This window comes from Hypanus sabinus, chromosome 6, assembly GCF_030144855.1.
Source record: "Hypanus sabinus isolate sHypSab1 chromosome 6, sHypSab1.hap1, whole genome shotgun sequence".
NCBI lineage: Eukaryota > Metazoa > Chordata > Chondrichthyes > Myliobatiformes > Dasyatidae > Hypanus > Hypanus sabinus.
The window spans coordinates 138400530-138414349 of record NC_082711.1 but is presented as its reverse complement, the minus strand read 5'-3'; the positions used below and the strand labels follow the sequence as shown (position 1 = coordinate 138414349).

At 40.8% G+C, this 13820-nt stretch overlaps 1 protein-coding gene across 1 annotated transcript in view; it reads right to left on the bottom strand.

Moving 5' to 3' along the window:
* Positions 1 to 13820, bottom strand: part of rasa4 (RAS p21 protein activator 4) — a 317606-nt gene that overhangs the window by 287506 nt on the left and 16280 nt on the right. Inside the window, exon 2 of the mRNA XM_059973035.1 lies at positions 12287 to 12343. Within this exon, the coding sequence (XP_059829018.1) occupies positions 12287 to 12343 (57 nt within the window). The remainder of the gene's footprint in view (positions 1 to 12286; positions 12344 to 13820) is intronic.

Genomic DNA, 13820 nt, shown 5'->3' with positions numbered 1-13820 from the left:
ATGTAAAAAGGGCACTATCAAACTGGTCGCCCCTCTCGTTATCATTGATTGGCCAAATTAATTCTATTAAAATGAATATCTTACCTAAATTTATATACCTTTTTCAGGCCTTACCCGTTTTTATTCCTAAATCCTTTTTTGATTCCCTTGATTCTATTCTATCTTCTTATATATGGAAAAACAAACATTTGCAACTGAATAAAGTTCATCTTCAAAAAGCTAAAAATGAATGGAGGTTTAGCTTGACCAGATTTTAGGTTTTATTACTGGGCAGTCAATAAATGAAATCTTATGTTGTGGTCATATTATATTAACCGGGAGGACTGTCCAGGGTGGGTTTCTTTTGAAGCTAACCCTGTTAATAAATTTTCTATCATTTCTCTTCTTGGATCCTCACTTCCTTTATCTTTAAATAAACTACCTGACAATTTGGTAGTTAAACATACTTTGAGGATTTGGGCACAATTTAGAAAATACTTTGGTTTATTAAGATTTTCTCTTTCAGGTCCCATGTTTTCTAATTTTTTTAAACCTTCTGTGACCGATCTAGTTTTTAAAGAATGGGATAGATTGGGTATTAAATGCTTCCAGGATTTGTTTGTTGAAGGAAATCTCTTTTCATTTGAGCAATTGTCAGCTAAATATGGCTTACCAAAAACCCACTTTTTTTGATACCTACGAGACTTTATGCTATCTCAATTATATACATTTCCTAAAAGTCCCAGTAAGAACTTATTAGATGTAATTTCTAATTTGAAACATTTTCATAATGGTTCAATAGCCAATATTTACGACTTGTTGCTGGGAATGAGAAATGCTCCTTTAGACAAAATTAAAAATCTCTGGGAACAAGATTTACAGACTTCAATTTCTGAGGAAACTTGGAATGAAATTTTTAAATTGGTTAACACTTCATCATTATGTGCCTGCCATGCCCTCCTACAATTTAAAGTGGTCCATAGGGCCCACATGACCAAGGATAAGCTATCTCATTTTTATTTGGATATATCTCCCTAATATGATAGATGTAACAATGGAGAAAATTCACTAATTCATATGTTTTGGACATGTCCAAGTCTTGAAAAATATCGGAAGGAAGTATTCCAAACTTTCTCTGTACTTTGCAAAGTAACTTTTAAGCCTAACCATTTGACTGCCTTATTTGGTATCGTTGGAGGAAAAGATATTATTTTGGAGACACCTGATCTGCACATTTTGGCTTTTATTTCTCTTATAGCTAGGAGGGCACTCTTGCTTAAATGGAAGAATGCTCTTCCGCCTACTCATGCTCAATGGTTACGTGATGTAATGTCATGCTTAAACTTAGAGAAGATTTGTTGCTCAATTTCTGAATCTAGCCAAGACTTCCAAACATTGTGGGGACCATTTTTGAACTATTTTCAAAACTTTTGATTTGCTGTTAAAGTACAGAAGTTGGCTAATAACATATTTCACTATATGATAAGGATTTCTTTCCTTTTTTCTTTCTTTACCAAACAGCTTCGATCTTGGTAGCGGGCTTAAATTCTTTTTTTTTTGTATAATAAAATTATCACATTTCAATATCACAATTTAATTTAATTTACATGAATATAGGGTAATGAGATTGCAAGTGTGATTCAAATATAATGTATTTGGTATTATTTTATCTTTTTTTACTTATAATATATATCTTCTTGCTCTGTATTCTTCTATGTAGAAATTAATAAAAATATTGAAAAAGAAAATGTTTTGTGGTATTCATTAACAACTGAATACAGTAAATGTTCCATGAGCTTAATTATGGGTAGCGCTAGGGCAGATCAGAAGATATTCAGTGAAACTGAAGAATTATAGGAAGCATATCCAAAGCAATATGATATACAGTGGATTGTGGTTAATTGGGCCACTGGTTAACTAGGACAGCCATTTACCTGGGACAACTCTTAAAGAACAAAGTACTAATCGAGAAAATAGCCAGGATTCCCTTTGTTTATTTGGTACACTATACCGCTAAACTAGGGCAGGAGACTGTCGCTGAACAGTTTCTAACTAGCATCAGGCACATACACTTATGCAGCCTTTAGGCACCATGCTTAGTGTGAACAGTTTTTGAGTAGCATCAGTTGCATGCACTTGTGTTCAAGCAGCAGCAATTTTTTGTCACTAACAGTTGGTGAGAAATAAGCAGTAAGACAATTCAGAACCGTTTTGCTCACTGCAGTTTCAAGCATTCAGGTTTGGAGATGCCAGAAATGGGAAGGAGAGAAAATAAAATGATTTCACTCCTTCAACAAGTTAGGAATTAGGCTAAATTTGAAGGTACTGGTGATCATCTTGAATGTTACAATGAAAATGAAGATTTGAAGGATGCAATTGTCAATAGCGTTGTATGAAGGCTAATATGAAGCGTGAAGGTATGAAGTCCATTATCTAAACTAGGTGTCTGCACTGATTTTGTTCATCTACAGTCAATCTGGATGAATTCCTCTGTCGATAACAATTAGGGACTAATAGAGTTTCATAGTGCAGTAGTAGTATTGATCATAATCTAACTGGTTCTGTATTTAATTTAAATACATAATTTGTTACTCACTTAAACAATCGTTTATATTTTTATACCTTTTTAGCTAGCTCCATAAATCTTCAGCTAATTGGGACTGCTGCTTAATTGGGCCAAAATGTATTGCTTCCAAATAACCAGAATCCACTGTATTTAGCAGTAGAAAACATACCACTGTACATTGCAGTACTGAGAGAAAATGAAATAGGACATCAGGAAGGAGAGACTCAATGATTCCAGCCAAAAGGCTTTTATCTTGCTTTTGGCAAAATCGCTCCTTTCTTACGTACAGAAAAAAATCAGCTTATGAGCAATTTTGAGGAACGGAATCCTTATACAGCCTGTACTACAAAAAAAGGGACCATATTGTATCCTCTGATGTGTTTGAACTCTTGCAGCCCTCCAGTCAATGAAAGCCCCATTGTCCATTATCATTTGCTTTTTCCACCTGAGCTAATTTATAATCCAATTTGACATCGTTTTGAACTTTTCCTGAACATAATCTTTGTGGGACTTTTGACAGATATATTGCCAACATCCATGTATGGTACCTCAAATGTAATACTCTCATTGACCCCTTCATGACCCTCTAAAAAAGGCAAGGAAGTTAGGCAGTCATAAATATTTTTTTTTGTAATCTATGTTAATAGTGCTGGATGTTATTGGCATCTCTCTGAATGTTGATATATTGTAAGTATATTGTTTCTCTAATTTTTTTCCTGAAATTTTTCAGAGGGGGAGCTAGAAGGAAGTCAGTTAGTTTAAAACTATGATAGAGAAAATGTTAGACTATTAAAGACATTGTAGCAGAGCACTTAGAAAATGTCAAGATAACCAAGCAGGGCTAACATGGTCTCTCTCGTCAAAAAGGAATCATGCTTGACTAATTTATTTTTCTTTGAAGTGGTAACATATGCTGAATAATAAGCTATTACTGAAAATAAAGACTGATGATGCATGAAGTAACACAGTGTGAAGGTAAAGGATTGGCTGGCCAACAGAAAATGGTAATCAGACATACTGTAAATGTTTCTGCTGACTGATATGTGGCCGAGATTGGGGCTAGGGACTCAGGTTTTAAGTATTTATATAAAAGAACTTAGATGAAGGCATTGAAGGTGTGGCTACTAAATTTTCTGATGTCACAAAGACAGGTTGAAGATAAAGATGTGAAGAGGACATGGGAGCTATAAAGGGACATAGTAGACTGAAATTCAAAGTTCAAAGTATATATTTCACCATATACAACCTTAGAGGTCCATCTTCTTGAGAGCATACTCAGTAAGTCCAAGAACCATGATAGGATCAATGAAAGGCCGCACGCACACAGCAGGGTGGACAAACAACCAGTGTGCAAATACAATTTTAAAAAAAATCAAGAACTTGAGATGAAGAGTCCTTGAAAGAAAACAAGCCCACAGGTTGTGAGAACAGCTCAGTGATGGGGCAAGTGAAGTTATCTCTTCTGTTTCAGGAGCCTGAAGGTTGAAGTGTAATAACTGTTCCTCAACTTGCTGTTGTGAGTCCTGAGGCTCCTGATGTCAGCTGCAAGAAGAGAGCTTGATCTGGGTGTTGGGGGTCCCCGATGATGGATGTTGTTGTCCTACGACAGTGCTCTGTGTAGACGTGCTCAATGGTGGTGAGGGCTGTACCCACTACTTTTGTTAGGATTTTCCATTCAAGGGTTAAGTGAGTGAGTAGCTATAAGTAACTATGAAAAAAGTTCTCTTTGGCAGAGAAATAAAAAGTATATTATCTAAGCAGAGAGAGATTGCTGAGATTGCATATTAAATCATTTAAGCCCCACCCCCTCAACTGCTGCACCCACTCTATTTGTGTCTCTCCTGTCTTATATATCCATGACCCTGAAGAATGATGGTCTTGTGGGTGTTCAAAGCTAAAAATACTGGTGATGCAGTCAGGGTTCTCCTGATCCAATCATCTGGCCTAGTAGTCATTCGTTCCTTCTCTGCCCGTAGACACAAATGTTAAGGGGTGACCATCTCTGAGGTTCAGTGAGCCTCATCCTTGCAAGCATTCTACAGTGACATCAGACACTACTCGAAGTCTGACATCTTCATTTTCAGTTCATGACATCCCTGACTGTGGAAGGTAGAAAGCTTCCCCATGCAGCGTGTTCTACAGCACTGTGAAAGTCTGCCATGCCTCCATTTGCTTTCATAGAAACCAAAAATCTGAACACTTTCTGGCTACTTTAATAGTCTATTTAATCAAATAATTGCTGCTTCCTTGATTTGGTTCCATTTATTTACTACCAAGCAGCACTTTCCTCCTCTTCACTGAATTCCCATGCAGAATTTATCAGGTTTCTAACTTTGGCCCAATCACCTTTCACTGCTTTATCACCAACTTTCCCAACGGTCAGAAGCAAGGATGTAGATTGCTGATTGCAAAATCCACAGTTCAACTTGCCACTCCTCATGTAATGAGGCAGATTCTGCCCTCCAACAGGCCTGAACAGCAACAAGGTTTGGCTTGATAGGTGGCAAGTGATATGATTGCCACAAAAAAAAAACAAAGTCTCATTATCACCACTTGACATTTGACTATCACCAAATCCCCGATAATCAAAGTACTAGAGTTACTGTAAACTGAAACAAAATTAACCGGATGAGTCAAATAAATAGTCTGCAAAACCAAGGCAGCGTCCAAGTATCCTGAAGTAAGCAACTCTCTATTTCTCTCCCAGTGTGATGGAGTACGCTTTATTTTGATTTCAAAATGTCACTGGTTAATCCACAATATTTAACTTATACACATTACTTTGTTTATATATGTGTAATCCATCTGTAGATTTCATTAGTTTGCTGAATGTACTACTGTGCTTTCCACTAGTCTGTTGTCCTGTTTGATGGTATACATGTGTAGTTAAATGACAATAAACTCGGTGCAGGTTATGGTGTTTCTTTTTTTCAAAATTGGGTTCTTCAGGTTTCTTGCTTTGTTGCTGCCTGTAAGCAAACAAATCTCAAGGTGTATAATTTATATGTTCTTTGATAATAAATGTACTTTGATTGATTGATTGATTGATTCAGGATCAATGTAAGCAGTCCACTATAGTCACAGTCTGCTGTGGTGCGTTCATTCACAGTGTAACAAACATGAAGGCCAAGTTCTCTGTTGAGGTTGTCACAGGGTTCTGTTACATCCTTACCAGACAGAGCTTGAATCAATCCACAGGCAACTACTCCTGCATTCAGAAGAAACTCTGACAAGGTTGCACAGGGCCCATGTCCATTATCTCAGAGGTAATCAGGTAAAGAATTGTTGGAGGAAGTCAGAGCTTCCAGCAGCTTATATGGAGGTAATGGGATAGTCAATGTTTCGGGTCATGGACCTGCATCAGGACTACCCCTTCTCCTGCTCAGATCCTGCTTGCTCGACTGAGTTCCTCCATCTGTTTGATGTCTGCATCGGATTCCAGAGCATGCCATCTCACGTGTCAACATGAATTCTGCTACACTGATACATTTAGAAAGGTATAACAGAATTCTTTGACTAGCTGGTTAAGGTCTGGTTATTATTACAAGTGTGGCTTGGTCAGGGCCAGAGTGCAGGCGGGGCAGATTGCATGCAGAGTCGGGGCCCCGAGTGAAGAAAGACCCGAGGACTGATCGATTTAAGCACTGAGTTGAATTAGAAAGGTCAGGTACAGACCAAACCGGGATGGCAGGGCTCAGACCTGAGAGCACATTGATGCGGCAGGGTCCAAGAGTGAGGAAGAACCCGAGGTTGTGAATGATTTAAGCGCCAGGCCAGATTGAAGAAGACAAGATTTTGGAGCCAGAGGCAAGGAATGGTCAGGTTCAGCTGGCTGTTCCATGAGGTTAGCTTGTCTCTGCACTGAACTGAAGCTGTGACCTGCAAGTATCACAGTGCAGTCTCACTTGAATTGACTTCAGAAGGACACGGAGTGACCACTCTCTGCTGAACATCAACGGCTCCTCGGTAGAGATCATTAAGAGCACCAAATTTCTTGGTGTTCACTTGGCAGAGAATTTCACCTGGCCCCTCAACACCAGCTCCATAGCAAAGAAAGCCCAGCAGCATCTCTACTTTCTGCAAAAGCTGAGGAAAGTCCATCTCCCACTCTCATCCTCATCACATTCTACAGGGGTTGTATTGAGAGCATCCTGAGCAACTGCATCACTGCCTGGTTTGGAAATTGCACCATCTCGGATCGCAAGACCCTACAACGGGTAGTGAGGTCAGCTGAGAAGATCATCGGGGTCTCTCTTCCTGCCATTACGGTCATTTACACTACACGCTGCATCCGCAAAGTAAACAGCATTATGAAGGACCCCACACATCCGTCATACAAACTCTTCTTCCTCCTGCCATCTGGGAAAAGGAACGGAAGCATTCAGGTACTCACAACCAGACTATGTAACAGTTTCTTTCCCCCAAGCTATCAGATTCCTCAATACCTGAAGCCTGGACTGACACCAACTTACTGCCTTATTGTCTTGCTTACTATTTATTGTAATGCCTGCACTGTCTTGTGCACTTTATGCAGTCCTGGGTAGGTCTGTAGTCTAGTGTAGTTTTTTCCGTGTTGTTTTTATGTAGTTTCAGCGTAGTTTTTGTATTGTTTCATGTAGCCCCATGGTCCTGAAAAACGTCTCATTTTTACTGTGTAATGTACCAGCAGTTATGGTCAAAATGACAATAAAAAGTGACTTGACTTGCCTTGCTTACTCCTAACGTTTGCCTGATTTTTTTTCTCTGCACATTGGGCGTTCGAGGGTCTTCTTTTGTTTCAACGGGTTCTATTGGGTTTCTTTGTTTTGTGGCTGCCTATATGGAGATGAATCTCAAGGTTGTATAAAGTATACTGCACATACTTTGATAATAAATGTACTTTAAACTTTGAACTTAGCATTATTGTGAAAATTCTTACGAGGAGCATATTGAGGAAGAAAACCTGCCTACCAAAGGAAAGATAAAGTCCTGTGGATATATGTGATCTAGCAGCTTCCGAGTTCAGAATGGAAATACTGACTACACTAAGATACATGTTAAACTCCACGTTATGTTACAGACAGACCGTGCTCCCATTCTGTCAACACACAGCTGAAGGTGGCTGTGAACTTTCATTATACACAATCATATTGGAATCAAATATTATAAATAACACAGCAAGCCAAGGAAACCACTTCATCACTTTAATGTAAGCTTTAGAGATGACTAACTTCCTTGACATTTCCACATGTTTATTTTGTTTAACAAATTTTTTGCCTTAAAAAGCTCCAGTTGGCTGTGTGCAGGGCAGCTATAGCTGGCTAGCACTTCTGAAACCTGAGGCCACATGATGCAACATGGAAGCCAGGAATATGCGATGATTTTGACGTGACTAAGCATTGAGTCCTAGGACAAAGCTAAGTAAGTGGGGTGAAGGCATTGAATATGCTTCTCAACTGACCCTTCAGATGCTTTTAGAGAACAACCCTATTCACTTGAATGGACTTGCCAACCCAGACTGAAACATTAGGTGGAGGTACACAATTCATAGACCTATACAGTACAGAAACTGGCCCTTCAACCCAAGTCATACATGCTAACAAAAATGTGTATCAAAGTTATTCCCATTTGCCTGCATTTGGCCCATATCCATCTCAAGTTCAAGTTTATTGTCACCTGACTATACGTATATACAAACAAAACAACATTCCTCCAGACCACAGTGCACCCACAGAGCACATAAACCAACAATGCTGAACTATATATATATAAGTTAATAAAATGTAATTCAAAATGCACGTAGTAGAGTGTAGCACAGATTAACAGTAAACAGAAAACAGCTCGCTGTCCTAGTGACGAGTCCTCGGTGATGGCAAGGTATTCATTAGTCTCACAGCCTGAGGGAAGACACTGTTAGCGAATCTGGCTGTCTAGTCCTGATGCTCCTGTACCTTCTTCCTGACAGTAGTGGGTCAAAGGGATTGTGGGATGGGTGGGAGGAATCCTCAACAATGCTCTGGGCCCTTCGCCCGCAATGTAAATGTCACAATTAGGAGGGAGGGTGACTTCGATGATCCTCTTGGAGGTTTTACTGTCCTCTTTAGGGTCTTCCGGTCTGATGCCTGGCAGCTTCTGTATCACACAGTGATGCAGCCAGACAGGATACTCTCGATGCTGCTCCTGTCGAAAGTTGTTAAAGTGGGGATGGGAGCCTTTCACGCTTCAGTCCCTTCAGAAAGTGGAGACACTGCTGTGCCTTCTTGACTAGTGAGGAGGTGTTGTGGGTCCAGGTTAGAAATGTTCTGTGCACAGTGTTATGATCCCAACCCCCTCCTTTGTGAGAATCGCAAGAGCACCCGTCGAAAGGGGGGGGGGGTCAGTAGACCCAGTCGGAGAGAGAGAGAGAGACGTGCCAAATTGCACGTCCCACCAGGGATACAGAATAAAGACGACAGCGACTATTGTCTCATGGAGACCACGTGAAAAGCCCTCGGGCAAGGTGGGCTGGTTGGGAGAGAGATTGCATCATCCCAACCTGATTGACACCTGCGACCCCGTGAGGAAGTATAAAGGAGAGTCTCAGGGGGACAGCCCCCTCAGACGCACCAAGAAGACACGAGAGAGTGATCCCGCAGCAGCGGGAAGCCACATGCATTCGATTCTGGGATTGGAATTTGTGGCTGGAATCACAGAAAAACGCTTTTAACGAACATCGGGGAGAGGAAACCAACGCTCCCCCGATTTCACGGAGGATTCATCAAGACTCAGCAAGTTCTTTCTCTTCTCCTCCAATCTCTCTCTCTCGGTCGCCCCACATGAAACCCAGCGATTTTCAAAGGGCTGAGGCTTGCAGACTTTCTGAGTGACTTTTATATTTCCAACGGACAATCTATTAACCCCTAGACATCAGCAGAGCTCACTTCTTAATGATGATTATTAATATACCCGCGCTTTAGATTGAGTGTTGACAATGTGCACTATCTGAATGTATGTATTAACCCTACTTTTGTGTCCCTTTATGAATAAAACGTTTGAAAATAGTGACATCAGACTTCAACGGACCTCTCTATCTTTGCTGGTAAGTGACCCAGTTACGGGATTCATAACAACAGCAAGGAACTGTGTGCTCATCACTCCAGGGCAGAGCCATTGATGTGTAATGGAGAGTGGCCAAGCTGTGCCTTCCTAAAGTCCACAGTTATCTCTTTTGTCCACCTCCTCTCTGTACGCCGACCCATCATTGTTGCTGATGAGGCCAAACACTGCAGTATCATCAGCAAATCTGGTGAAGTGGTTTGAGCTGATTCTGGCATGCCACCGTGGGTCAGCAGTGGAATGAGCACACAACCCTGGGGGCACCGGTGCTTAGCATGATGGAGCTTGAGAAGTTACTGCCAACTCAGACCATCTGGGGTCTTTCCATCAAGACATCCAAGATCCAGTTATGGAGAGAGCTGTCACGTCCCAGCGAGGACAGTTTACCCACCAGCCTCTGAGGGGTGGTCATGTTAATTGCCAAGATGAAGAAGATGAGAAGCGTGCAGGCGTACAAGCATCAGTTTCTAAGTGGGACAGGATGGAGTGGAGGGCTGAGATGATGGCAACATCAGTGGACTGCTTTGAGCAGCAGGCAAATAGGAAAGATTCCTATGTAGCTAGAAGGTGAGATTTTATACGATCCATTACCAGCTACTCAAAGCACTTCATGATTGTTGCAGTCAGTAATCATTTAGGCTAGTTACAGTTGCTCTCTTTGGCCCTGGAATGATGGTGGCTGCCTTGCAACCTGCAGGGATAGTGAACTGTTTCAGAGAGTTATTAAAGAAGTCCAGTAAGATCTCTCTTAGTTGGGCCGCACAGTCCCTCCCCACCTGATCAGGTAAGTTGTCCATCCCTGCAGCTTTATGTGGGTCGAACTCACCTTGGCTGTGGCCAGACAGGATGCCTGCTCCTGAAGAAAAGAAGAGGCATTCCTCAATGCCACATCATTCAACGCACAGAAGGCATCCAGCCTATCTGAAAGGGAGGCACTGCTGTCGTTGATGCGCAGGGTGGACTTATAGTCGGTTATGGTTTGTATACCTTGCCACGTGTGGAATGTCCATGTACAGGAGGCCCCCCCCCTTTTCGAATGTCCCCTTTACGACAGCTCGCTGTCACAAAAGACCTACATTAGTACCTGTTTTTGCTAACCAAAGAGGATTTTCACTTTTACGAAAAAAAGACGCCCTCTTTATACGTGTGTTTACCCCGCGAAAGACTACAATGACCGTGAAGCCTTGTGCGGAGAGCTGTTTGCACACGCATGTACGTGCCAATTTTTTTTTCTCTTCAAATCGATTTTGGCTCACTGTCTTCCCGAGTTTGATAAGTGAAACTACACCACACATTTAATATTTCTACTTTATATAGGCTGTATATTTATCATATCATTCCTGCTTTTACTGTATGTTAGTGTTATATTAGGTTTTATGTGTTATTTGGTAGGTTATTTTTTGGGTCTGGGAATGCTCAAAAATTGTTCTGATATAAATTAATGGTAATTGCTTCTTCGCTTTACGCCATATCCTCTTACAAAAGTTTTCGTAGGAATGCTCTACCTTCAGGCCTGTAACTGTCCAAATGTCTTTTAAGTGCATTTGTCCTGTCTCTAACTCCTCCTCTGGGAGCTCATTCCATATACCCAATAGCCTCTATGGAAAAATACTTGCCCCTCAGATCCCGTTTAAATCATTTTCGTCTCACTTTAAGCCAATGCTCTCTAGTTTTACACCAGCCTACCTTGGGAAAAAGATTATGACTATCTACACTGTCTGCGCTTCTCATAATTTCATAAATTTCTGTAAAGACAGTCCTCAGCCTTCATTAGTTATCCAATTTATCTAAGTTCTCTTTATAACACAACACCCTCCAGTCCCAGCAAATTCTTCATGAATCCTCTCTGCACCCTTTCCTATGCCATGGCAACCTGAACTACGTACGCATGATTTATTTGTTGTCCTCTATTCTAATATTGTTTAATTTATACACAAAAGGACTTTCATAAAAAATAAAATATGATTTTCTGATTTATTCTTTGAATAAATACCCTATTTCCTTACTGCCTGTTATGCCACTGGCATTTAGGGCAGCAATGAAGGTTCTTCATCTCTTAAAGTCCATAGTGCCACACACAGATGTAGAATGATTCTTCATTGCTGTTTCTGTAACAATTTGTTTGACCAGTCAGGGTTATTAGCCCTGAGCTGAGCACCACCCCCCCCACCCAAACCTGGAGGACCAGCAGACCACTCTTAGTCTGACCTCTACCCTTTGACCTGTTGGGTAAGAGTCAAAGCACAAGGTCCTCATTCTAGCCAGCACAGCTCTCCGGGTCATTGAGACATGCAAGCCTCCAAACCCAACAACAAGGCTGTGGTCCACTTAGAGGTGAATTAATTTCAACTATCTTTCGATATCTCTGATTATCAAAGAAACACAGAAGCAGCTGAGCACCAGCATGTTCCTCAGGATCTGCCTGCAAAGGCCTAGTCAATCGTCCCAGACTGCTCTGCCATTCCCTTCAACCACTCTGACCCAATAGCTCACTCATGAGGGGGTACCCACTGACATGGTGACCTCAGGGGGCAGACCCCAACAAGACTAGCATGCCGGTCAGAGAGAAAGAAAAGGAGCACTACCAGGACAAAGGAGGCCACACGATTATACAAAAGAGCTAACTACATATGTAACCATTCTGCAAATCAAAAGTAATTTCCTTACCTGATTATTGTCTCATTGTCAATTCTCACAATGCAGTAGGGATCACTGCTTCCTGTTCTGAAAACAGAGAGAGAAGAGAAATGAGCAATTCCTCCCTCATGTTCAGGGAACTTAGCTGGTTAATATGACACCTCCCAGTAAATTAGGTGTTCACATTAATAATTGATTTTCAAAAAGATCAAGAGCATTCATACAAAACCTCAAACATTTTAAGAAATCTTGACGTTAAATTCACACAGTGATAATACACAAATTCAGCGCAAGGGAAGACAAATTGGCATCTCCGGCCTGTTCCACCATTCAATAAAGTGATTGTATTCTCGCTCACTATGAAGCTAGAGAAACACAAGAGGCAGTTGGCAGGGAGAAATAGGGTCAAATATGTCAAACGAGCATCCATTCTTCCTCAAGTCTGAAAATGGCCACAACTTCATTGAGAAGACAGCACACTGTTACCAACAACAACACAAGAACCTGGGCTGATGCCCCAATCAAGCATGGGGGAGAACTGTATCCCACCTTTCAGATGAGATGTTCGATCTAGGCCCTGTTGCTCTTTGAGGTAGATGATCCCAAGGTGATATTTTAAAGAATCAGTGAGCTACCTCCAGTGTCCTGACCCACAGTTATCATCGGATATTACCATAAAAGATTATTGAGTGTTGTCTACTTCTTGTTTCTGGGTCTTGCTGTGCAAAAAAAAAGTCTCTTGTTGTTCTATATTGAAATCATGACAGACCTGGCAGCCAGTGAAGAAATTATGATATCTTTTGGAATATACTGAAAGTCTGAAAATATCAATGGAAGTCACTTTCTCAGAGCAGAAAAGACCCCAAAGCCAAGCAAAGAGAAGCCAACAGTCAAATGGGGCCATAATATCTAGTGTGAGAGCCCAATCATCCAATTACCAACCTAGGTCAGATATCTTAAAACAAATAATAAAATTCATCCTTTAACTAAAACCTTTGCCACATGATTTTGAGCCTCAATCATTTTCTAGATCCATCATTGCAATAATAGGTACTGAAGATCATACAGAGGTCTTGCATAGTTAAAAGCATTTAATTGTACAAATTGATTCAGTAAAATTTAATTCAGTTAACAGTTAGTAACTACCACAGTTACATTGCCTGAAGGAATCAAATGTTTATATAATGAAGAAAGGTCACAGGTGTACAATGTAAACTATTTCTGGCACTGCTAGAGGAAAAACTATGCTTAAGTTAGACTGTCTTTCCCACAGGCAACACAGCTACCTGACATACAAAAGCAGAGCGCAAGTGCTTTTTTACAAAACTTTTTAGATTGAAGTTGTTAGACTGGCTGCAGGTCCACTTGTAAACTTGTCATGCAACAGTAAGTAATTATTAATAGACCTTGGCTATGACAGTCTTTTTTTCTAAGATTAATTGTGATTTACTGGTGTTTTGTTCAATGCCTGTCATCTCGAGGATGATGAATATCCTCAACCCTAATGTGCAAGTGCACAGAGACAGGGAGATGTACTAAATACACAAGATTGAAGACCGAGCCA